The sequence below is a fragment of the Oncorhynchus keta genome, chromosome 22, assembly GCF_023373465.1.
Source record: "Oncorhynchus keta strain PuntledgeMale-10-30-2019 chromosome 22, Oket_V2, whole genome shotgun sequence".
Lineage (NCBI taxonomy): Eukaryota > Metazoa > Chordata > Actinopteri > Salmoniformes > Salmonidae > Oncorhynchus > Oncorhynchus keta.
The window spans coordinates 27,380,932-27,407,356 of record NC_068442.1 but is presented as its reverse complement, the minus strand read 5'-3'; the positions used below and the strand labels follow the sequence as shown (position 1 = coordinate 27,407,356).

Below are 26,425 nucleotides of genomic sequence, written 5' to 3'. Positions count from 1 at the left end.
ATTAGACCTCTCACTAAAGGCTTCAGTCATACAAAAATGATACGTTATAACTTTTGTAGCATATTAGTAAGAATGTCTCACCCCTTGTTCAATAATGACCTTTTTTCCTCTATTCAGATGGGAACCTCGCACTTTCGGTTATTTGAAAATGAAATAATCTCCAAAATAACACTGTTATTTAAAAGGCCAGCATCCCTGAGTTGCATCTTCACTGTTGACGTTGAGACTTGTGTTTTACGGGTACTATTTAATGAAACTGGCAGTTGAAGACTTGTGAGGCGTCTGTTTCTCAAACTAGACACTCTAATGTATTTGTCCTCTTGCTTAGTTGTGCACCGGGGCCTCCCACTCCTATTTCTATTCTGGTTAGAGCCAGTTTGCTAGGCCAATAAAGAGTGATACAAATTTGTACTTCAGTTAAAGTTGGCTTCTTAGCATTCATTCCCATGGTTAACAACTGTACTGCAGAAATATAACTTAGATCACAGAGAATAGGTGTGGTGGTGGTAGCTGCAGAGAAGGTTTTTATTGCAGAAGAGTTACAAAGTTTGTTGAGCGAAAGAGTCCCTTCCCCCAGGCATTCAGCCTGGAGTAGGATCAGTTAGGGTCAAAGAAGTGGAATGGGGTGGTGTTTTTTATTTACATTTTGTATTTTTATCAAATAGTGGTATATAGGTGTAGGGTTAGTTGGTGGTGCAATAGCCCCCCTCTACACATTTTGTTTTTGTATCACAAAATGTAACGTGATCGACCACACACTCCCGCACAGTAGGTGGCAACATGCACAAACAAATGTGCGAACGCCATGATGTGTTGTTGCAGAATGACGATGGTTAGCTAGCGGAAAAAAACATGGTTAGCAAGCTAGCTGAACGTTAGTGTTCTGCGGCCGTGAAGTTATTGGTTTTGTTTGAGACCAAGCCAGTTACCTCACCACAAAACGTCATACAAGATTATATGAAATTGCATTATTCATGCTGGCGTCAACCACGTTAAAGGTGAGTAGCTAAATCTGTCTGCCAGGTAAAATTATATCTAAGCTAGCAGGATACTGGCTGGCGTACGCATGTGTTGAAATGTAACGTTAATAGCTAGTCTTTTAACGCTAGGTTAGCTGCGTTTCACAATACGAGATAAACAGTGGTGTGTTGACATTGTCGGCTACTGTGGCTAGACAACTTGCTAGTTAGTAATCTAATTGCGAACAAGCTAGGCAATTGAATGTATTTTATCAACATGCTACAATATCTGACTATCTATACAGCATAACACTACCAACAGCGTGTTTTTTTAACGAGTGCGTTTAGCTAGCTAACGTTAACCGGCTAGTTGCTTTGTTAGCTAACTAGCTAGCTTTTTGGGGGAGGGGGCTGACTTGAACACTACCATTATTAGCCAGCTATCCATTATCATGATGATGCTAATAGAGTTAGCTAATAAACAACAACAAAATATAGCTAGATAGCCTGTGTTGCTTGACAATATATTAAGGAAATCTCCCAAAACGTTTGAACTAGACAAACAACACATTGTTTGCTAGCCTAATGTTAGTTATACTCACACTTGCCACTTTATTTACATCTGCTTCTTGTTATAGCTAGCTAGCATATCAAAGATTGACGTTGATACAGGTAGTATATAAAATGTCATCACATTGGAAAATGCTCAACTAAGCTGTACGTTACTAGTTGCCCATCAATCTATTTTTTTTTTATCGAACAACTTCACCATAGTTATGTTGTTGAAAATAAGACTGGTGTCCCGGTTCATTTGCTAAGTAAAGTTCGGAGTCATATGGTTTATATATATATATATTACACACACGCATACATTTATTTTTGGTAACCATGTTAAAGGGGGTTGATCTGCTGTCCAGAGAGGTTTGGTGGCGTTTTCTCATGTCAACGTTATGTTGACACAAGTGGTCCTGTCAGACTTTACAGCCCTAATTTACATCCGCAGACCATGTTCCCAGCCGGAGTCAGAACTAGTGGTTTGGTTTGGATCTCAGAAAGGCACATCTGGTGTGCACAATGGGAGGGAGCTGTCCATATTTTTCTGGAAGAGAGGCTACCTTAGTGCCACTATCTAACTGGCGTGTATTCATTACGGAAAACGTTGGGCCAGTAACCGAAAGGTTGCTGGATCGAAACCCCGAGCTGACAAGGTAAAAATCTGTCGTTCTACCCCTGAACAAGGCAGTTAACCCACTATTCCCCTGTAGGCCGCCATTGTAAATAAGAATTTGTTCTTAAACTAACTTGTCTAGTTAAATAAAGGTTCAATTTAAGAACCAAATGTTAGCAAACAGAGCAAAACAAGAGTTTCTATGGGACAAATTCAGGTGGAAACCTGACATTGAATTGCATAGAATTCTACATCGGTCAGAAATGAGGTTTTTAGAGGTCGACCTCTATAAGCCAGAATGTTGAATAATGTACACAATATAAAAATAAATGCATGCATACTTGCGTTTACATGGTTTCTGTGCAAACTTATAATGCGCTTTGAAAAGTTGATGTAATTATACTTTCCTGTGGATATGTTGTCTCACATTCCTACCGCCAAAGGAACAACTGCACGGACAAGAGGTGAAATATACTCTTATTCAACATTCAGGCTTGTAGAGGTCATGAGAGGAAACTTTCCTGATTCAAATGCTAATTTCTGCCCGATGTAGAATTCAATGCAATTCAAGGTAAGTTTTTCAGGCAAGATCTCTCTTTGTTTAGTTCCTTGTTTCCTTTTAAGAAATGTTTTGCAACAGAATCTGCTGAATGAATACACCACTGGTCCATGCCTCAGGCCGTCGGAAGGATATTATACCCCACCTGTCCAGGGTCTGTTATTGATGGGGTGGGGTTTTAAGGCTGCCCCTGACCTATCCTAATGATTGCTGATTTTCCCCCTTGGGGCCAAGCCTTTGTGGCTGAGTTTGCGTGTTTCGGCATTCCTCCAGATTTATAGTAGACTCTGTGCGAGAGTGGAGGTCCTCTCCCTGAAAACGGCAGTGAAAATGGTTAAAATCCATTTGACCAACCCATTCTGAATTTATGTTGCCTTGTAACTCAATACTGAAATTACATTGTAGACACTAGTTACCTTCCAAAACTACATAGAATTGAAGTAGATGGATTTGATTAGGGAAGGGAAAGCATCAAGTTGCTGAAGTATGTGTGCATTAGGCTAGATTTGATTATGTCCTGTTAATATGACAGTGTCTTCCATTTCATTCCAGGTATTTGAGGAAAATATCTGCAGTGGAACTCTAGGCCAAACACCCACCTTCCTCATCAGCCTTTGGATCTCCTCAGTGTGTAAAAATGTATCCTTTGATAGTCGCCTGGCTGAAGGACTGATCTACACGCTGGACTTCAAAGATGGAGAGGAAACGCAGAAAGAAATGAAAAGATCAGGCCGTGTGCAATGAAGACATCTGTGAGCTTTGGGCACGAACTGCTCTGTTGATGGATGATTGCCATATCAGCATTATTTTTGTCTTGTCATATGTTAAACAATTGCCCCTAGCTGCTAGGAAGCCTGCTCTGGGCTTGGAGGGATAAAGACTATTTCTGATGGGTGGTGAACAGAAAATAACTGCTTGGACCATGACCTTGGTGCGTATATGTTTCTCGCTACTAGTGGCCCTGCTATGTGGCAGGTTGCCTCTAGTGGGGACAGAGGGAGGAGATGGGACCGCATCCACCTCCACTTCATCTCCCAACCCTGATGGGAATCACAGTTCCAACTGCTCAAGTCTCACTGTGAAGCTGGAATTCTCCACCAAAGTAGTTGAACATGGTAAGTGCTGTTGTCTATTTGTATTTTTCAAGCTTTTACTAGAACACATTTAAAGCATTGTGAAAGTGTAAACAATAATTGAAACAGACTGATGGATGCATATTTCCTCTGTCAGCCACAGTATGTTTGAGAGATTTTTAGGTCACACATGATTTGTTTAAGATGATTGCCATTTATGACATGCAAGTCAAGTGTATTTTTCTCTTTTATGGTGTTTAATGAATTACCACCCATCGACCACAGACCAACAACACAATGTGAGCCTTTGCAGGATGATCACAGTCAAGCTTTTCTACACTACTCTACCTGGCTGGAGATGCCAGGCTTGGCAGGCAAACAGTGTTGGGGTATTTAATGGCTGTTGTCCCAGAGAGTACACAACCACCCCTTTTCCCCTCCTTCCTCTTAAAGGTCCAGTCAGAGTAGTCTGTCTGGATGCTTGTCTTTGCAGCCCTGCTGTGGACAAGGCTGACAAAACGCCATGCCAGAATATAACGTGATAGTTATTGTCCCCTTAATATTGGCCTGCGGCTGAATGTGTCCTTTGTGCTACAGCACTTTTTACGAATTCCTAGTGACCCAGTGAGAGCCGTGCATTGTGAAACAGTGCGAGAGGTCATCATGACAGAGTGGTGGGGCTAAGGGGTCAAGATTATTTGAAGGACCTTGTGCAGAGTCAATAAGGAATTGTTTTGTGTTTTTTATGTCTCTGCTGTTCCAACACATACAGTACCAGTCAAAAGTTTGGACACATCTACGCATTGCATGGTTTTTCTTTATTTTTTTTAACGATTTTCTACATTGTAGAATAATAACGTAGACATCAAAACTATGAATCATGTAGTAACCAAGAAAGTTTATTTTATATTTAAGATTCTTCAAAGTAGCCACACTTTGCCTTGATGACAGCTTTGCACACTCTTGGCATTCTCTGAACCAGCTTCATGAGGTAGTCACCTGGAAAGCATTTCAATTAACAGGTGTGCCGTAACCTGTGAAACCCCCTTCCGCTAGCGGAACCCCTCGCCAACAGCCAGTGAAATTGCAGGGTGGCAAATTCTAACAACAGAAATTTCATAAATCAAATTTCTCAAACATAGAAGTATTAGGCATCATTTTAAAGATACAATTCTCATTAATCCAGCCACAGTGTCTGATTTCAAAAAGGCTTTACAGCGAAAGCTCCACAAACGATTGTTAGGTCACCACCAAGTCACAGAAAAACACAGCCATTTTTCCAGCCAAAGAGAGGAGTCACAAAAAGCAGGAATATAGATAAAAATTAATCACTATCCTTTGATCTTCATCAGATGACACTCATAGGACTTCATGTTACACAATACATGTATGTTTTGTTCGATAAAGTGCATATTTATTAGAGGTTGACCGATTTAATCGGATTTCAAGTTTTCATAACAATCGGAAATCGGTATTTTTGGACGCCTATTATTATTATTTTCTTTACACTTTTTATTTAACTAGGTAAGTCAGTTAAGAACACATTCTTATTTTCAATGACTGCCTAGGAACGGTGGGTTAACTGCCTCGTTCAGGGGCAGAACGACAGATTTTTACCTTGTCAGCTCTGGGATTCAATCTTGCAACTCTACGGTTAACTCATCCAACGCTCTAACCACCTGCCTCTCATTGCACTCCACGAGGAGCCTGCCTGTTGCACGAATGCAGTAGAAGCCAAGGTAAGTTGCTAGCTAGCATTAAACTTCTCTTATAAAAAACAATCAATCATAATCACTACTACACATGGTTGATATTACTAGTTTATCTAGCGTGTCCTGCGTTGCATATAATTGATGCAACGCTGGGGGATGAATTAACAAAAGCGCATTTGCGAAAAAAGCACAATCATTGCACGGCTGTACCTAACCATAAACACCAATGCCTTTCTTAAAATCAATACACAGAAGTATATATTTTTAAACCTGCATATTTAGCTAAAAGAAATCTAGGTTAGCAGGCAATATTAACCAGGTGAAATTGTCACTTCTCTTGCGTTCATTGCACGCAGAGTCAGGGTATAAGGCTCGTATTTCTGTGTGTTATGTTATAATTAAGTCTATGATTTGAAAGAGCAGTCTGACTGAGCGATGGTAGGCAGCTGCAGGCTCGTAAGCATTCATTCAAACAGCAGTTTTGTGCGTTTTGCCAGCAGCTCTTCGCAAGCACAGCGCTGTTTATGACTTCAAGCCTATCAGCCCAATGGCTGGTGTAACCGATGTGAAATGGCTAGCGGGGTGCGCGCTATTCCCCTTGCTCTGCACGGTCCGCGGCTTTTGTGGAGCGATGGGTAACACTGCTTTGAGTGTGGCTGTTGTCGATGTGTTCCTGGTTCGAGCCCAGGTAGGTGCGAGGAGAGGGACGGAAGCTATACTATTACACTGGCAATACTAAAGTACCTATAAGAACATCCAGTAGTCAAAGGTATATGAAATGCAAATGGTATAGAGAGAAATAGTCTTATAAATACTATAATAACTACAACCTAAAACCTCTTACCTTGGAATATTGAAGTCTCATGTTAAAAGGAACCACCAACTTTCATATGTTCTCATGTTCTGAGCAAGGAACTAAAACGTTAGCTTTTTTACATGGCACATATTGCACTTTTACTTCTCCAACACTTTGTTTTTGCATTATTTAAACCAAATTGAACATGTTTCATTATTTATTTGAGGCTAAATAGATTTTTATTAATGTATTATATTGAGTTAAATTAAGTGTTCTTTCAGTATTGTTGTAATTGTCATTATTACAAATACATTTTTAATTTTTAAAATCGGCAGATTAATTGGTATTTTTTTTGTTGGTCCTCCCAATAATCGGAAGTTGGTATCGGCGTTGAAAAATCATAATCGGTCGACCGATTTTTTTATATCCAAAAATCTTACTTTACATTGGCGTGTTATGTTCAGTTGTTCCAAAACATGCAGACACATCAATTTACAGAAATGCTCATAATAAACATTGATAACAGATACAACTATTATACATAGAACTTTAGATAAACTTCTTAATGCAATCGCTGTGTCAGATTTCAAAAACTTTACGGAAAAAGCATACCATGCAATAATCTGAGTACGGCACTCAGAGCCCAATCCAGCCAAAATAAATATCCGCCATGTTGTGGAGTTAAAATGAGTCAGAAATAGCATTTATAAATATTCACTTACCATTGATCTTCATCAGAATTCACTCCCAGGAATCCTAGTTCCACAATAAATGTTTGATTTGTTCGATAAAGTTCATCGTTTATGTCCATATACCTCCTTTTGTTAGGGCGTTTGGTAAACAAATCCAAACGCACGTGCAACTCCAGCGGACAGGTCGGACGAAAAGTCAAAAAAGTTATGTTTCTACGACCAGTAATATATCAAACGAAGTATGGAATCAATCTTTAGGATGTTTTTAACATAAATCTTCAATAATGCCCCAACCGGAGAATTCCTTTGTCTGTAGAAAAGCAATGGAACGCGAGGTAACTTTCAGATGACCGCACATCACGAGCTCGTGGCTGCTGGCAGACCTCTCACTCATTCCCCTCATTCAGCCGCCCTTCACAGTAGAAGCCTGAAACAATGTTCTAAAGACTGTTGACATATAGTGGAAGCGATAGGAAGTGCAAGATGACCAATATCCCACTGTATCTTCAATAGGGGCTGAGTTGAAAAACTACAAACCTCTGATTTCCCACTTCCTGGTTGGATTTTTTCTCAGGTTTTTGCCTGCCAAATGAGTTCTGTTATACTCAGACATCATTCAAGCAGTTTTAGAAACTTCAGAGTGATTTCTATCCAATACTACTAATAATATGCATATATTAGCATCTGGGACTGAGTAGCAGGCCATTTACTCTGGGCATGCTTTTCATCCAAAAGTGGAAATGCTGCCCCCTATCCCAATGAAGTTAAATGTTAATATGTGGAATGTATTTCCTCCTTATTAATGCGTTAGAGCTAGTCAGTTGTGGTGGTAAACAGAAGATGGCCCTATTTGCCAAAAGACCAAGTCCATATTATGGCAAGAACAGCTCAAATAAGCAAAGAGAAATGACAGTCCATCATTACATTAAGACATGAAGGTCAGTCAATCTGAAAAAATTAAAGAACTTTGAAAGTTTCTTGAAGTGCAGTCACAAAAACCATCGATTGCTATGATGAAACCGGCTCTTATGAGGACTGCCACAGGAAAGGAAGACCCAGAGTTACTGCTGCTGCAGAGGTGACACTGTCTGTGATTTTTATTTAGATTTCAAGGAACACTTAACCAGCATGGCTACCACAGCATTCTGTAGTGATACACCATCCCATCTGGTTTGGGCTTAGTGGGACTATCATTTATTTCTCAACAGGACAATGACCCAACACACCATCAGGGTGTATAAGGGCTATTTGATCAAGAAGGAGAGAGATGGAGTGCTGCATCAGATGACCTGGCCTCCCCAATCACCCTACCTCAACCCAATTGAGATGGTTTGGGATGAGTTGGACTGCAGAATGAAGGAAAAGTAGCCAACAAGTGCTCAGCATATGTGGGAACTCCTGTTGGAAAAGCATACCAGGTGAAGCAGGTTGTGTGAATGCCAAGAGTGTGCAAAGCTCTCATCAAGGTAAAGGGTGGCTACTTTGAAGAATCTCAAATATAAAATATATTTTGAATTAACACTTTTTTGGTAACTAAACTCAGCAAAAAATAAACTTCCCTTTTTCAGGACGTTTCATCCAAATAACTTCACAGATCTTTGTTGTAAAGGGTTTAAACACTGTTTCCCATGCTTGTTCAATGAACCATAAACCATTAATGAACATGCACATGTGGAACGGTCGTTAAGACACTTACCGCTTAGACTGTAGGCAATTAAGGTTACAGTTATGAAAAATTAGGACACTAAAGAGGCCTTTCTACGGACTCTGAAAATCCCCAAAAGAATGATGCCCAGGCTCCCTGCTCATCTGCGTGAAAGTGCCTTAGGCATGCTGCAAGGAGGCATGAGGACTGCAGATGTGGCTAGGGCAAAAAATTGCAATGTCCGTATTGTGAGACGCCTAAGGCAGCGCTAAAGGGAGACAGGACGGACAGCTGTTTGTCCTCGCAGTGGCTGTGGGACAGGTACAGGATGGCAGCAACTGCCCGAGTTACACCAGGAACGCACAACTCCTCCATCAGTGCTCAGACTGTCCACAATAGGCTGAGAGAGGCTGGACTGAGGGCTTGTGGGCCTGTTGTAAGGCAGATCCTCACCAGACATCACCGGCAACAACGTTGCCTATGGGCACAAACCCACCGGTCGCTGGACCAGACAGGACTGGCAAAATTAGCTCTTTACTGACGAGTTGCAGTTTTGTCTCACCAGGGGTGATGGTCCGATTCACGTTTATTGTCGAAGGAATGCGCGTTACACTGAGGCCTGTACTTTGGAGCGGGATCGATTATGGAGGTGGAGGGGTCCGTTATGGTCTGGGGGCGGCGTCACAGCAGCCTCGGACTGAGCTTGTCATCATTTCAGGAAATCTCAACACTGCGTTACAGGGAACACATCCTCCTCCCTCATGTGGTACTTTTTGTCAACCAAGACTGTTCTTATTTGCTTTTATTTCTCAGATTTTTGTTATTTGCTTCTGCTCAGTGTTTTGTGATAATTCCAAAGAACTTCATGGTCTAGTTAATTGTTATTAAAATTGTTTGTCAGTCAGAATTTACAGGGCTTTGTAGAAAAGTTGTATCTCTATTGCATTGAAGATGGCAGAGGAACTGGTAGTACAATGCAGCACTGTTTTCTTGTTATCGGAGAGAGGTGCAGAGTTGAAGGGTCACTGGGAGTTTAAAAACAAAACTAGAGCAGTGATGGGCAACAGGCGGCCCGCGGATCAATTTCCAAACCCTCCCCAAAATACAGTTTTTTTTGGGAGGGGACTCAAGTCGGTTACTGTAGAATACACAAGATGAAATTTTGAAATTTGGATGTGAATCAGCAGTTTCTCTCATGTCATTCACTAATGGTCACTTAATTAGCCCGTGTCAGCTAAATATTTTTAGAATGGTCAGTTAGTGTAGCCAGCTATCTAACCTTTTAATAATCATGGTTGAATTACTGATTGGGGCGCCCCCATTGATTTTGTAAAGGTGTCTTGCATGCTTCCCAGCCGGAAGAGTTTGTGCATATATTATGACAACATTTTGACGTTTTTGTTAGTTTTTCTGGAGGCACCCTGAAGTTTGGAGCCAAAGTCTATGCCCCTTTGTCAGTGATTGGTTAACAGTAGGGATTCTTCAATAAAGTCTGTCATTCAACGAGAGATTACTTGTTTTTGTAAAATTGTGCCACTAAGATCTCCTCTGCAAAAAACGTCAAAATTAATGACAGATTTCTTGAGTTATCTTAGATTAATTCTGACCATTTTGAGGAAGTGTATGCTGGCTATGGCGTCTCAATTGACAAATGGTAGTATTGCCACTTTTTTTCTCGTGTTTCAAGCGAAGGTCTTTTGATGCTAGAACCGCCTGGCCTTTCAGCCTATAAGTACCCACTAGAGAACGTACCTGCATATCCATTAGATGCATATCAACCTGCAAGGTGTAGCATATCTAAGCAAATCTAATCTAGCAAATCAATGCTTGATAAATAGTGCATAAACTATTATAAAATATTATAAAATATTAATTACATATTTGTGGAAATGTATAAATAACAATAGTTATTTGTTTTAATAGTCAAGGTTTGGTTTTGTATAATTCTACGAAGTCCTAGAAAAACAAGCCTATAGCCTATTTTAATTCCCCTTACAATAAAAACATTACAGTGTAATTCATTTGATCAACTTTATTCGTGGGTTTGATTTAGTCATTAAAGTCCAGTTACAGCTTCTTTTGACAAAGTAGAAAAAGATATGATCAGCCAGGTGCATAGGTGAAATTATTCTGTATTCCTAAACAAAGGCACCAGTGCATGAACAATTGTAAAGGATGAATTGTATAAATAAATAGCATATTTTAATTATGTTACTAGTTTTTGCCAAGTAGCTAGAGCAATGCTGCTGCACGAGTGGTCATGTGCTGAATTGATGGACAGCACGGATATTCTTGGTAAAAGTCAAATTTGGAAATAGAGCTGCACCTCTTGAATTCAGTTATTTGACAAAGGTAGGCGTAACAAACTGCACAATATACTCTTTCTGAGACCTGTATAGAAATCTCAATTTTACCTGCATGTGACTGAAGGAGGATTTGATAAAGTGATGATCCTTTCCCTGCATCTGTAAATTACAAGGTGCGCGTGCCCATCTCTTCATGTACAATTTAAGAACTGAGGCCTAATGTTGTCACTCAACAGATTGTCAATTTATTCTTGTCTATAGGCTAATTTGTATGTGTGAGATTAGTTTCGGTGTAGTCTCGATGGGCCGGCTGTGTATGTGTGAGATGAGTTTCGGTGTAGTCTCGATGGGCCGGCTGTGCAGGCTGACTGGCATCATTTGTTTCCAGCTCATCAACTTGGATAGAGTCAAGGATATGTTTTGCATTATTCTGAAGGCCTTTTGCAACACAGCATGTTTATTTTTCCATTACAATACATTCCATTAGTAAGAGTTACAGTAAATAGAACAGTCCTGTAACAGCTTCTTTTTACATAGTAAAACATAAAAGAGAATGCTATCAACCTCTAAAGCGCACGACATAAAAGAGAATGCTATCAACCTCTAAAGCGCACGGTCAAATGAACAAGCGCAACGCTGATAGATAGGCATAACACAAACTCATCATTACACTGTCTTTCTAAATTGAATTAACCTCTTCACCCTCCTTATCATTCAGTTAGGCCCAATTTAAATACAATTTTGAAGTACGGTGCACAATTTTCAACCATTTGTCAGAGAGAGAGACACATTAGCGCCTGGCTGGGTACCAACATCCTACAGCACATTGTCTTGGCGGGTTAAGTTTGGAGTAGGTGTGAAACAACAGCTAAAGGCTCTAAATACTTTTGATTTAAAAAAATCTAACATGAGCAGTGTAAAATACAAACATTTAGGAATAGTCAGGAAAAGAACAGGACAGCTTTTTTGGGGTGGGCTGATTTAAATGTTATTTTATTTACAAAATCAAATGTCAGTGGCCAATGCTGTTTCTAGTGTAAAGGGAGTATGCGAGCACACTCGTTCGGTTCAGCTAGCTGACTTCGGCTAGGTGCCAGCCAATCTGAAGCATGCTGACGCCTTAAGTCTATCTCACTCCGATATCATATTAATATGGCATAAGTAATGGCAAAATGTGTAGAATTGTAAGAAATTAGTTGTAAAAAAAAATGTCAATCTTCTCGCTGCCCTATGGCAAAAGTTGTACAATTGTGTTAAACTTGTTTTAAAAAGGCAACATTTTCTCTACGGGGGGCCCAAAAGGCTTGGGCAGGCCCTGACTGCATGTGTAGGTACACAGCCCTGTGAGCCACTGGTGAGTAGAGATTTCTTTTGTGGCCCCCGCCGCCATCAAAGTTGCTCATTCTAGAGACAAGAATATTACAATGACTGCAATGTACAAAAATCTCAGGGATTACCAATGGAGTTATTCCAGTTTTACCTTTATCTCTCTCCCCAAATGGCAATGCCACATAAATCTGTTGACATGGAATCTCCCACAGCTGGCAGCGCAACTGCCATGGAGATACTTAACGATTACCATGTTCTCTCCTCTTTCTACAGAATACATTGTGGCGTTTAATGGCTACTTTACAGCCAAGGCACGCAGCCACTTCATCAGCAGTGCTCTGAAGAGCTCCGAGGCCTTGGACTGGCGGATTGTGCCCCGGAAGAACCCAGCCAGTGACTTCCCTAGTGACTTTGAGGTGGTGCAGATTCGCCAAGCCTCTCACAGCAGCCTGCTCACCCTGGAGGACCACCCTTACATCAAGAGGGTCACGCCCCAGCGCAAGGTGTTCCGCACACTCAATTATACACCCGACTGTGAGTCTCTGTCTTTGCCTCTTTATAGTCAAATATTTACACATGTTTTGCTCAGCCCTGCTTTTCTTGTTTTAACTGATCCACATATTTTATGCTTTTGTCTTCTAGATGGGTTGGGTGTTTAGAAACAAACCCGACGCATGCGCAACTATGGGGCAAAACAGACAGGACTGGCTTAGATTGTAAACTATATTTTGCCTCCGATGTTTATTGAAAACATAAATAAAGTTACGCAATAAGCACTTGTCTCTCAAATACATCGTTAGACGTTGGTTAACCCGACGCATGCGCAACTATGGGGCAAAACAGACAGGACTGGCTTAGATTGTAAACTATATTTTGCCTCCGATGTTTATTGAAAACATAAATAAAGTTACGCAATAAGCACTTGTCTCTCAAATACATCGTTAGACGTTGGTTAGCCAGCTAGCAAATTTTTGCCTTATTAGCATATGTGACATCAGTCAAAACACCTCAAAACAAGACATGGATCAAATGAGCTGAAACGAGCCACTTATTATTCACCACATGGCAGTTTCTTGTTATTGTTGCTAGCTATCAGGCCATTCAGAACCATAACACACGGCCTTCTGCCCTTTGGAAGTGTGCATATCATTTTTGTGACTTTGTCAGCTAACCCGTCTCTGGACCATCCCCATATCCCCCATACGTGTGTTGCCTTTCAGTCACGTTTGACCACTCCCCCCAGTCTCTCCCCCTTGTAGACTCACCATCTTATTGTCCCTAGATTGAAACTGTTTCATGAAACTGTTTGATCTCACACACGTCTGCTCACCAAACTGAACCCCACACACTGACTGCTTTGTCAGAGGTAAATGAGGTGAATATTTTATCCCCGCTACACAATAGCTGTAGTTTGGTCAGTGTGTCTTTGTAGTGCTCCAGGCCGTTTCAGTGCTCTGTTCTTCTGTGTTGTTTGGACGCGTTAGACGTTTAGTAGGGATCATATATCTTGCAACACACCCCCTGAGTACTAACCAGCAGTAGGGCAGCTCCAGACTAGTGGGGGTCTGGCAGAAAGGAGAGCTCTGTTTGTGCCTGCGGGTTGGTAGAAGCACTCTCTCCTAGGATGAAAGAGTGCTATGTCTGGGCACTTTGGAGCCCCCCCTCCACCCCAGAGTATTTTTTATTTAACTAGGCAAGACGTTTAAGAACACATTTTTATTTAAAACATACGGCCTACACCGGCCAAACCAGGACGACGCTGGGCCAATTGTGCGCCGCCCTATGGGACTCCGAATCACGTCTGGTTGTGATACAGCCTAGTTCAGTTCCCACTCACCACCATAATGACCATGCTACACTACAAACCAAGTACCACTCACTGCCACCAATTTAAACATTATCTAATTGATTTGGGGTATTGGAAATGAACTAACTTAAAATTATCTGAATTTTACAGCTTGACTGCCCGGCTTCATTTGGAGGTGGTAATAAATATGATTGGCCATCACTATTGGAGTGACTGTAGGAGAATTGCGGAGTTTAATGTACACTGATCAAAAATATAAATGCAACATGTAAGGTGTTGGTTTCATGAGCTGAATTAAAAGATCCCAGACATTTTACATACGCACAAAAAACTTTCTCTTATTTTGTGCACAAATTTGTTTACATCCCTGCTAGTGAGCATTTTTCCTCTGCTATAAGACAATCCATCCACCTGACAGGTGTCATATAAAGAAGCTTATTCAACAGTGTGATTGTTACACAGGTACATCTTGTCCTGGGGACAATAAAAGGCCACTCTAGAATGTGCAGTGTTGTCACATAACACTGCCACAGATGTCTCAAGTTTTGAGGGAGTGTACAATTGGCATGCTGACTGCAGGAATGTCCACCAGAGCTGTTGCCAGAGAATTGAATGTTAAATTATCTACCATAAGCCACCTCCAATGTTGTTATAGGGAATTTGGCTGTACGTCCAACTGGGCTCACAGCTGCAGACCACGTGTAACCACGCCAGGACAGGACCTCCACATCAGGTCTGAGACCATCCACCCAGACAGCTGATTAAAATATGGGTTTGCACAACCGAAGAACGTTGTGAACAGAGTGCCCCATGGTGGGGTTATGGTATGGGGCAGGCATAAGCTACAGACAAGGAACACCATTGCATTTTATCAATTGCAATTTGAATGCACAGATATACCATGACGAGATCCTGAGGCCCATTGTCGTGCCATTCATCCGCCGCCATCACTTCATGTTTCGGCATAATAACGCACAGCCCAATGTTGCAAGGATCTATACACAATTCCTGGAAGCTGAAAAATTCCCAGTTCTTCCATGGCCTGCATACTCACCAGACATGTCACCAATTGTGCATGTTAGGGGATGCTCTGGATCGATGCTCCGCCAATATCCACCAACTTCGCACAGTCATTGAAGTGGGGCAACATTCCACAGGCCACAATCAACAGCCTGATCAACTCTGAGGCAAATGGTGGTCACACCAGATACTGACTAGTTTTCTGGTTCAAACCCCTAGCTTTTTTTTTTAAGGTGTCTGTGACCAACTGATGCTTATCTGTATTCCCAGACATGTGAAATACATAGATTAGGCCCTAATTTATTTATTTCAATTGACTGAAATCCTTATGAATTGTTGCATATTTTTTTTCAGTGTAATTAGACTTCATAGAGGAGCCATCAGCAGCTCTGTCAGTGTCACTGAGCAGTTGCCAGTGAGAAGAGGACTAACTGTTACTGCCGTAGGGCCATTTCACATGATTAGATCAGCGGTGCTTGTTAATTGCCCACCACCATCACCCCACCACCCCACCACCATCACCCCACCACCATCACCCCACCACCATCACCCCACCACCATCACCCCACCACCATCACCCCACCAACATCACCCCTCTCTTGACTCTGATTATTGTAGTGGTCTGGTCGCTGTTGAGTGAGCTATCTGCTTTTGAACCCAATCATGTTCAACAACCTCATGTATTCTGCATGATAAACTCAGTACAGTAGCTAATCATCATCCAGATTCAGTCAGAAATCACTGTTTGGCGTATTCTGTAGATCTTTGATTTGAAATGAAAACAGCAGATTGCTTCACTGCATACAGGATCAAGATATTCCACATCACATTGGGAGCTATCCATCTCGCTCAATATTGTGCACACACCAATGTATAACTGAATGTTTGTTTTGCGCTCCTGGGCTTTACATTGATTGTGTTTTTTAAAGATCTTGTTCTTGATGTTTTCCTCTCGTCATCCCTTCTTTTCAGTGCCGGATCCTGGGGCAACCTGCAACAACGACACCCGCTGGACCCAGAAGTGGCAGTCGTGGCAGTCGTCCCGTCCGCTGCGCCGGACCAGCCTGTCTCTGGCCTTCGGCTTCTGGCACGCCACGGGCCGCCACTCCAGCCGGAGGCTTCTGAGGGCCATCCCCCGACACGTGGCCCAGATATTGCAGGCAGATGTCCTCTGGCAGATGGGATACACCGGTGAGGACAGACACTGTGTGTTTATCTGGTTGTCTATTAGTGTATAAACACTTGTAGGCTGCAGGTAGCCTGGTGGTTAGAGCGAAAGGTTGCTGGATCGAATCCCCGAGCTGACAAGGTAAAAATCTGTTGTTCTGCCTCTGAGCAAGGCAGTTCCCTGGGTGCCCACTGTTCCCTGGGCGCCAAAGACGTGGATGTCGATTTATGGCAGCCCCCCGCACTTCTCTGATTCAGAAGGGTTGGGTTAAGTGCAAAAGACACGTTTCAGTTGTGTGTTTCTGGGTTTACACTAACATGTCTACTGTAGCCTGCATGTTTCTAAATATCTATATTCTTTGTGTGTAGGTTCTGGGGTGAAGGTGGCTGTTTTTGACACAGGACTCAGTGAGAAACATCCACATTTTAAGAATGTGAAGGAGAGAACCAACTGGACCAATGAAAAGACACTTGATGATGGTAAGATAATGCTCTGGTCAAGATTTCTGGTAGTGCTTAGTGATGGGATTTGCTTTTGAGGAGGAGTGGATGTCTATTTGTGCTACATTACACTACATTTGGTATCTTTTTCTCTCTGCAGGGCTGGGTCATGGTACCTTTGTAGCAGGGGTCATTGCCAGCATGAGAGAGTGTCAGGGCTTTGCCCCAGACTCTGAGCTTCACATCTTCAGAGTATTCACCAACAATCAGGTGTCATACACCTCTTGGTTCTTGGATGCCTTTAACTATGCCATTCTGAAGAAGATTGATGTCTTAAACCTCAGCATCGGCGGTCCAGACTTCATGGACCACCCCTTTGTTGATAAGGTGATTAAAAGAAGATGCCCGAAGCTGTCTGACGCCGTTAACGTGTTTCCCACTCTGAATTGATCAAAATGTGTGTTTGTGTGTGCCAGGTTTGGGAGCTGACTGCTAACAGGGTTATCATGGTCTCTGCCATTGGGAACGATGGGCCACTTTATGGGTATGTTCTGACCTTGGGAGGAGAGGTGACGGCCTAGAGGACGTAGTATTGATTGGTGCAAGATACTGATTAGTTTGAAGAGCTATTATGAACCAAATATATGTAATCAAAGAGTTTTTACTGATGATACTTTATCCCTGTGTATCCTAGCACCCTCAACAACCCAGCGGATCAGATGGATGTGATTGGGGTCGGTGGGATTGATTTTGAGGACAACATTGCCAGGTTCTCCTCCCGGGGGATGACCACTTGGGTACGTCTCCCTCAACCCACAGCATAACCCTGAGTACCTTCTCACATGTCTTATCTCAGTGTATTCTTACCTTTCCCAGTCAGTGTAAACTGAACTCTGTTCCCCAGCCTTCCTGTTATCAGTCCCAGACTAGACATCTAACCCTGTGATCTGCAGCCCCCGTCTTTGCCATAGAAAAACACTGAGCTGGAGGAGTTCAATGTGCTCTGTGCTCAGACCTTGAAGCATGTGGCACTTCATAGCCTGCATTTTGTGGGACATATACTGTAAATGAGGAATGCAAACATTGTAGGATTTGTCCCATGTTCTCCTCTGTCACTCTTTCTCCCATACTGCCTCTCTCCCACTCTTTATTCAACATGATTCTGTCTTGTGTTTTAGGAGCTGCCTGGGGGGTATGGCAGAGTGAAGCCTGACATCGTGACCTATGGCTCTGGGGTGAGGGGCTCAGGGATGAAGGAGGGCTGTCGCTCTCTCTCAGGGACTAGCGTAGCGTCACCTGTGGTGGCAGGAGCTGTGACCCTACTGGTGAGGTAAGTCATTTCAACGACTACCCTTACAGCTGCATCAGCGTTGTTAAAAAATATATATTCCATCAGTCACCTAAGCATATGGCTTTTGAAATGGAAGGAGCAAAGGACACAGTTCCCAGGATGGCTGTGGAGGTGCAATGTTTACATAACCAGCGAATGTGTAACTTTGAGAAAACGGTGTTGTTGCTTGCTCTAACTCCACCACCCTTCCTGGCTGTCTACACCTCCCTTTCCCCTGGCCTCGCCCTATCATATGGTCTTATCTCACCTCCTACACAAGCACGCACACGCACTCACTGGAGATAACACTGTTGTTCCAGATGTTTTTCATGGTCTTAATCTCAGCCATCTTTGTGAGAGAGTTTCTGCTTTTTATCTGGGAGCAGAATAACGTCACCCCATAAATTGCACACCTGATACGGTCTGCCTCAGGTATGGAACTCTCAAAGTAATTTGCTGTCTTAAGGATTGGCTGTTGCAGGCCATACTGAAGCCATTATTACTTTAAGTGAAATGCTGAGACCTGGCCAAAGGGTGAACATTCTTCTGTAGTCTGCCAGCAGTTTACTGTCATGTTATGTTGAACAATAATTACCATTAAGATGTACATATCTCAATGGGTTTTCATACATTTTCTGTGTTCAAACATCAGCTAGCTTCAGCCCAGTAGCATTAAAGCATCCAATTGATAAGGTGGTCTAGTTCTTCAGTTTCTGAAATAGACCTTACTCAGCAGCATTTCTCTAAGAGACCATGAAAACCTAATTTGCAGTGTTAGTGACAGACTAAGAGTCCGGAAGGGCTGATAAATTGCAACAGTCTTCAGGTTCGATATGCAGTTACAGTTTAACGGCCAGACTGTACTGTCTGTGTATAAGTGGTCTGATGCTGTTGTGTTTCCCGTGGACTCTGTGATAAATGAAACGTCAATAGATATCCTTCACTTCAAAACAACAAGGACACAGACATTTAACAGAATCAATCTACTTTCCCTCCAGGAAAGGAGCTGACACACTTTCACTTTCTCTCTACACTTTTTATGTAGGTCTCTCTTAAGATCCAGACATAGTTTAATCCAGACTTCTCACGTCTCTTACAAATTGGTTTATTACACCTATCTCCATCTCTCTCTAAAACAACATCATCCCTCTCTCTTTCTCATAGCAAGCTGTTGAGTCAGATGGCCGCTCTTGCTTCATATGCCCTGTCTTCATTGAAACATAATGTAAAGCTAATGTAATAGTTGTTAACCCAGCCGTGTCCCTCCTACAGCACGGTGTTGAACAGAGAGCTGGTGAACCCAGCCAGTATGAAGCAGGCTCTGATCGCCTCAGCACGGAGGCTCCCTGGAGTCAACATGTTTGAACAGGGCCACGGAAAACTAGACCTCATCAGAGCCTACCAGATCCTCAACGGCTACAAACCCCAGGCCAGGTATTACACACACTCTTTACGCTCATCATCATAACACGCTCATCATCATAACACACACACTCTGCACGCTTGTCATCATAACACGCACACTTTGCACGCTCGTCATCATAACACGCACACTTTGCACGCTCGTCATCATAACACACACACTCTGCACGCTTGTCATCATAACACACACACTTTGCACGCTCGTCATCATAACACGCACACTCTGCACGCTCGTATCATAACACGCATACTCTGCACGCTCGTATCATAACACGCACACTCTGCACGCTCGTATCATAACACGCACACTCTGCACGCTCGTCATCATAACACGCACACTCTGCACGCTCGTCATCATAACACGCACACTCTGCACGCTCGTCATCATAACACGCACACTCTGCACGCTCGTATCATAACACGTACACTCTGCACGCTCGTATCATAACACGCACACTCTGCACGCTCGTCATCATAACACGCACACTCTGCACGCTCGTCATCATAACACGCACACTCTGCACGCTCGTATCATAACACGCACACTCTGCACGCTCGTCATCATAACACGCACACTCTGCACGCTCGTATCATAACACGCACACTCTGCACGCTCGTATCATAACACGCATACTCTGCACGCTCGTATCATAACACGCACACTCTGCACGCTCGTATCATAACACGCACACTCTGCACGCTCGTCATCATAACACGCACACTCTGCACGCTCGTCATCATAACACGCACACTCTGCACGCTCGTCATCATAACACGCACACTCTGCACGCTCGTCATCATAACACGCACACTCTGCACGCTCGTCATCATAACACGCACACTCTGCACGCTCGTCATCATAACACGCACACTCTGCACGCTCGTCATCATAACACGCACACTCTGCACGCTCGTCATCATAACACGCACACTCTGCACGCTCGTCATCATAACACGCACACGCACTGCACGCTCGTCATCATAACACGCACACTCTGCACGCTCGTCATCATAACACGCACACTCTGCACGCTCGTCATCATAACACGCACACTCTGCACGCTCGTCATCATAACACGCACACTCTGCACGCTCGTCATCATAACACGCACACTCTGCACGCTCGTCATCATAACACACACACTCTGCACGCTCGTCATCATAACACGCACACTCTGCACGCTCGTATCATAACACGCATACTCTGCACGCTCGTCTCATAACACGCACACTCTGCACGCTCGTATCATAACACGCACACTCTGCACGCTCGTCATCATAACACGCACACTCTGCACGCTCGTCATCATAACACGCACACTCTGCACGCTCGTCATCATAACACGCACACTCTGCACGCTCGTCATCATAACACGCACACTCTGCACGCTCGTCATCATAACACGCACACTCTGCACGCTCGTCATCATAACACGCACACTCTGCACGCTCGTCATCATAACACGCACACTCTGCACGCTCGTCATCATAACACGCACACTCTGCACGCTCGTCATCATAACACGCACACTCTGCACGCTCGTCATCATAACACGCACACTCTGCACGCTCGTCATCATAACACGCACACTCTGCACGCTCGTCATCATAACACGCACACTCTGCACGCTCGTCATCATAACACGCACACTCTGCACGCTCGTCATCTTAACACGCACACTCTGCACGCTCGTCATCATAACACGCACACTCTGCACGCTCGTCATCATAACACGCACTCACTTTACATAGTATTCACTTTACAGTCAAGTCACATCTAATGTTAAATGTTCACTCTTTTTTACTTTGAAAGGTTCTAGCAATGTCCAATAATCAGAACTCTAACCTGATCTCATGTTGATTTGATCCTGTTCTGTCTTTAGTCTCAGTCCCAGCTACATCGACCTGACTGAGTGCCCCTACATGTGGCCCTACTGCTCCCAGCCCATCTACTACGGTGGCATGCCCACCATTGTCAACGTCACCATCCTCAATGGCATGGGCGTGACTGGCAGGATTTTGGACAAGGTACTTTTATATAGAAGGCTTTGTGTCTCATGTCAAAACATGAATATACATTTATCTGACATGCTGTTTCTTTCTTGTGCCCTCCAGCCCATCTGGCAGCCTTACCTACCGCAGAATGGTGACCACATTGATGTGGCAGTCTCCTATTCGCCAGTCCTCTGGCCCTGGGCTGGATACCTGGCCGTCTCCATCTCTGTCGCCAAGAAAGCTGCATCATGGGAAGGGATTGCCCAGGGTCATGTGATGGTAACCGTGGCCTCGCCTGCTGGGAATAATGTGAGTAACAACAAGGATCTGTTTCACATAGTTACCTTCTCACCTTTCACTGTTTTTATGGGATTTCTGTAATATCACACTGACATCCTCTTATGTAGATTTGTAACCAGAGAGCATCATACAGTTTTTTAAAAAAGAAGCTATATTTGGATACTACTGTTAGAGTTAGCATGTGTCCTGGGTCAAAGGTCAATGTTCTGACCCTCATTATTTTCTAATTCCTCAGTCTGAGGTGGGTGGGGAGATGACCTCTACGGTTAAACTGCCAGTCAAGGTGAAAATAGTCCCCACTCCTCCTCGTAGTAAGAGGGTTCTGTGGGACCAGTACCACAACCTGCGCTATCCGCCTGGCTACTTCCCTCGTGATAACTTGCGCATGAAGAATGACCCGTTGGACTGGTGAGTTCTTCGGACAACTATTTACCTCAGTATCATTTTAGTTTTAAGAAAAATTATATTATATTATATTATATTATTATATTTAAAGAAGATTTGGCTATTTCAGGTGTACTGGCTGTTTGGGGTAAGTTGCCGTCTGTAGTGCAACTCTTAAAACGTGCCATAAGAGCAATTGGTGTCTTGATGTTGGTTTTGTCTGAATCATTTGTAGGAATGGAGATCACATTCACACCAACTTTAGGGATATGTACCAGCACCTGAGGAGTATGGGTTATTTTGTGGAGGTCCTGGGTGCACCCATCACCTGCTTTGATGCTAGTCAATATGGTGAGAGTATTTTTGCTCTTTGTCAGTTGATTCTAATCTAAAAACAAGTTAAAGTGGGATATGGCTTACAGCAATAATTCTAGTGCCTCTGCATGCATAGCTTATTGTTTTTCTCTGTCTGGTCTCGGCTGACATCTCCTGTGTGTTTAGGGACATTCATGATGGTGGACAGTGAAGAGGAGTACTTTCCAGAGGAGATAACCAAGCTGCGGCGAGACATTGATAAGGGACTGTCTCTCATTGTCTTCAGTGACTGGTACAACACCTCTGTCATGAGGAAAGTCAAGTTCTATGATGAAAACACCAGGTAGGTATTTCAACCCCACTGTGTAGCTCCCATTATATTCCCCTCCTGATCTAAATTCTTCATTCAAACATCAATGGACCGATGGGGCATCATGCCTTGTGATTATAGGGGGAGGCGGCAGGCTTGAGATTAGAGAAGTGGACCAGCAATCTGAGGGTTGCCGGTTCAAATCTCACTGGGGTTCGGCCACCCACTGTCGATGTTCCCTTGTGCAAGGAACTTACCCCCTAAACTTCTCAGTGGGTGCTGCCCTCTGCTCCTCCCTCTGCAACGTAATGTGCGTTAGTGATGCGTGGGTTGACTCATAACCCGCAGTCCCTGTAGTTATATTGTATTTCAACCACATAAAATATTCCCCTCAGGCAATGGTGGATGCCAGACACAGGGGGCGCCAATGTGCCAGCTCTGAATGACCTGATCTCTGTATGGGGGATGGCCTTCAGTGATGGGCTCTATGAGGGAGACTTCACCATGGCAGACCACGACAGTAAGAACACCCTCTGACACTCTTACACACCCTCATTCACTTGCTGTGTCACTCATTTTGAAATACATTGTGTAAATCTAGAAATTAATCAGATTAGATGGATTACTTCATGATATGTTATTTAGTGTAATGTTTAAACTCTTCTCTCTCAGTGTATTATGCATCAGGGTGCAGTATTGCAAAGTTTCCAGAGGATGGGATTGTGATTGCCAAGACCCTAAAGGATCAAGGTATATAACACACACTCACTGCCACAACACACCTGGCAGCTGTTACCATGAGGATGTTGCTGATTATTCCCCCACCCCTCCCCTCTCAGGTTTGGAGGTCTTGAAGCAGGAGACTGCGGTTGTGGAGGGTGTTCCCATACTGGGAATGTACCAAACACCATCTGAAGGGGGAGGTCGGATAGCCCTTTATGGAGACTCAAACTGTATAGATGACAGTCACAGGCAGAAAGGTAGAGAATCCACCTGCTGTTTCCCTTGTTATCTATTAAACTGTTTCTGAAATAACGGTTCGAACTCCTCTTCTGTGATCAGTTCGTGTCTGATTTTGACCATTGATGTGTGTTCCCCCCATAGACTGCTTCTGGCTGCTGGATGCTCTTCTGCAGTATACCTCCTACAGCATGACTCCTCCCAGCCTCATCCACTCCAACAGCAGGGTGACTCCTCCCACTGGCACCGACCGTCCCTTGCCAGAGAGACTGGAGGGTAAGGCTAACACTAGACCTTCAGTCATTGTAAATAAGAATTTGTTCCTAACTGACTTGCCTAGTTAAGTAAAAATTAAAACTAAATTGCTATGATGGCTAATACAGTACCTTTATTCCTCTCTTCCACAGGTAATCACCTATATCGCTACTCGAAGGTATTAGAAGCTCACTTGGGAGACCCAAAGCCCCGCCCACTCCCTGCCTGCCCTCACCTGTCATGGTCCAAGCCACAGCCACTCAATGAGACTGCACCCAGGTGTGTGCCAAATCACCTGTCAAAGTCCCTAACTCCTGTAGTGTTAATTTCCTTCTCCTGACTTTCCTCTCATTCTCTATCAAACAGATGGAGAGATTATGTTGAATAATGCCACTCTTTCTTAACTGGTAATCTCCTCAATAATGTTTAACCATGTATTTGTACTCTCCCTGGTTCTATTTGTTATCAGTAACCTATGGAAGCACCAGAAGCTGCTATCTATTGACATGGACAAAGTGGTGCTGCCTAATGTCAGAAACTATAGACCCCAGGTCCGGCCTTTGTCCCCTGGGGAGAGTGGAGCCTGGGATATCCCTGGAGGTAAGAATATATACCAATCAGAATGATCACTGACTCCAAATCACCTTACTGACCCATTTTGGGGAAAGGGGAAGTGCAGTTAAAAAGGTGATATTTCTTGTTTTTATACTTTTTCTTTTCACACTGAGGTCGAAGTAATACTTAGAAATTGTGAAAATGATTATGCCCTTTTTGTGTAAAAGCTGTTTGAAGAAGATACATGGAATTTCAGCCTGCTCAGGTGGGATGGATCATGACATCACAATGTGATCTGATTATTCTGACCAATGACCAGTAGTCTTTTATTTGCATATGTATCCGTCTACTTTGGAGGGGTAGGCAGTCTACCAGTGGTTCCCAACCTTTTTTGGTTACTGTACCACCAACGGAATTTTGCGCAGCCCGGAGTACTCCTGAAGTACCCAATCATGTGCATTTTACCAGTAAACCTATAGTCTCATGAGTCTTCTCAAGTACCTCCTGTGGATAGGCCAAGTACCCCCAGGGGTCCTAGTACCTCTGGTTGGGAACAGCTCAGACAATCCTATCCACCAATCAGGTCTGTGTATGTAAATGTATTTAATTGTAAAAATTAGGCTCAGAAAAATAACACATTCATTTGCAGTTATTTTCATGAAATAAACTGTGATTTATTAGACATAGTGATGATTTTTAAAAAAATAAATTAAAAAATTAAAAACTGCACGGGCTAAAATATGCACACAAACAGTTTGCATATTTTTTCAGTCTTGTCACTGTTAATCATTTTTGACAATCATCATGTACCGCGTGATGCCTCTGTGTGACTGACACTCCTGTTTTCTCCCCAGGTATAATGCCAGGCCGCTACAACCAGGAAGTGGGCCAGACCATCCCCATGTTTGCCTTCCTGGGAGCCATGGTTGTGTTGTCCTTCTTTGTGGTGCAGCTCACCAAATCCAAGAACAAGCCCAAACGTCGGAAACCAAGAGTCAAACGTCCAACGTACCTCCAGCAGCAACAGCAGCAACAACTGGCACCAACAGGCAAAAACCCTACAGTGTGAGACTGCCTTCCCAACCACCACAGACTATTGGGCCACAGCACACAAGGCCCAGAACTCTGGAAGACTAGCCTCCACTGAGGTGTTGACTGCATGTGTGCTTCTGCCTTTGAGTTGGGGCTGGTAGATGGCTGATTTAATGAGCAGTGTTTGTCTGACTTTGAAATGTGCAGCCAAACAAGGATGTTTCCCACAGGACCTCACCTCTTTCGCCTCTACTTTTCACAAGAGCTTTTCATTCCACTGACCAAATGGAGTTTGAATGAAACGTGTCTGTCCACTTTTTGTATTTATTGAATCTGTGCGTCATCCCCTGATTGGTTTCATCTTCCTCAAGGTCTTTTAAAGTCAGATTAGATGAACTGGATTGAAAACAAATTCTGATGTTTTGAAATACTTATTTGGAACTTGCTTTTTTTCTCTTTCTGTTCAGGTGATTATGGGTTGCTTAATTTGTTAATTCTTTGTTTTTATATTTTATATAATGAGCCCTGGTGAGGCATTCTGTTAAAGTCCAACTGTCATTGAAGTAGCTTTGGCAAACCTTTTCAAATATATCATCAATTAAAAAGCGTTAGCCTTGGGTCCCTTGTTCATTGTTGTATTGTGTGCCATTCAAAAAACACACAGCTTTCTCCATACTCTTCTAATGTAATTAATCTGTTAAAGTATATTGTGGAAAGCCACGGCATGCAAGACAATATGTCTAAATCTAGCAGGCGTTGTCAGGCTTTCAACAGTGTTCTAATGTCGAGATGACCCACACCATCTGTTGTCTATCTACTGCCTTCACCCCAAATGAATGGGAAAAATAGTCAGCATCTGAAATGATAATTCAATGGTGTATATCTTTCACATT

The 26,425-nt window shown here is 43.1% G+C and overlaps 1 protein-coding gene across 1 annotated transcript; it reads left to right on the top strand.

Annotated features, from left to right (window-relative positions):
- Positions 1-809: 809 nt before the first annotated feature.
- mbtps1 (membrane-bound transcription factor peptidase, site 1) lies at positions 810-26,151 on the top strand. The gene is made up of 22 exons (XM_035798618.2): positions 810-998; positions 3,239-3,801; positions 12,513-12,773; positions 16,039-16,257; positions 16,603-16,713; positions 16,835-17,061; positions 17,151-17,218; positions 17,369-17,471; positions 17,853-18,004; positions 19,277-19,438; positions 21,310-21,454; positions 21,542-21,730; positions 21,957-22,129; positions 22,341-22,456; positions 22,607-22,763; positions 23,126-23,250; positions 23,403-23,480; positions 23,570-23,710; positions 23,835-23,966; positions 24,098-24,224; positions 24,415-24,545; positions 25,355-26,151. The coding sequence occupies exons 2-22, from the start codon at positions 3,576-3,578 to the stop codon at positions 25,567-25,569; spliced, it is 3,258 nt and encodes a 1,085-aa protein (XP_035654511.1). The 5' UTR covers positions 810-998; positions 3,239-3,575; the 3' UTR covers positions 25,570-26,151.
- Positions 26,152-26,425: the final 274 nt, after the last annotated feature.

Excerpts from the sequence above, each read along its gene's own strand:
- mbtps1 (XM_035798618.2), top strand. The coding sequence starts at position 3,576 with ATGGGTGGTGAACAGAAAATAACTGCTTGGACCATGACCTTGGTGCGT. Across the intron at positions 22,130-22,340 it reads AAGAATGACCCGTTGGACTG|GAATGGAGATCACATTCACA; the intron begins GTGAGTTCTTCG and ends AATCATTTGTAG. Across the intron at positions 23,251-23,402 it reads CACCATGGCAGACCACGACA|TGTATTATGCATCAGGGTGC; the intron begins GTAAGAACACCC and ends CTTCTCTCTCAG.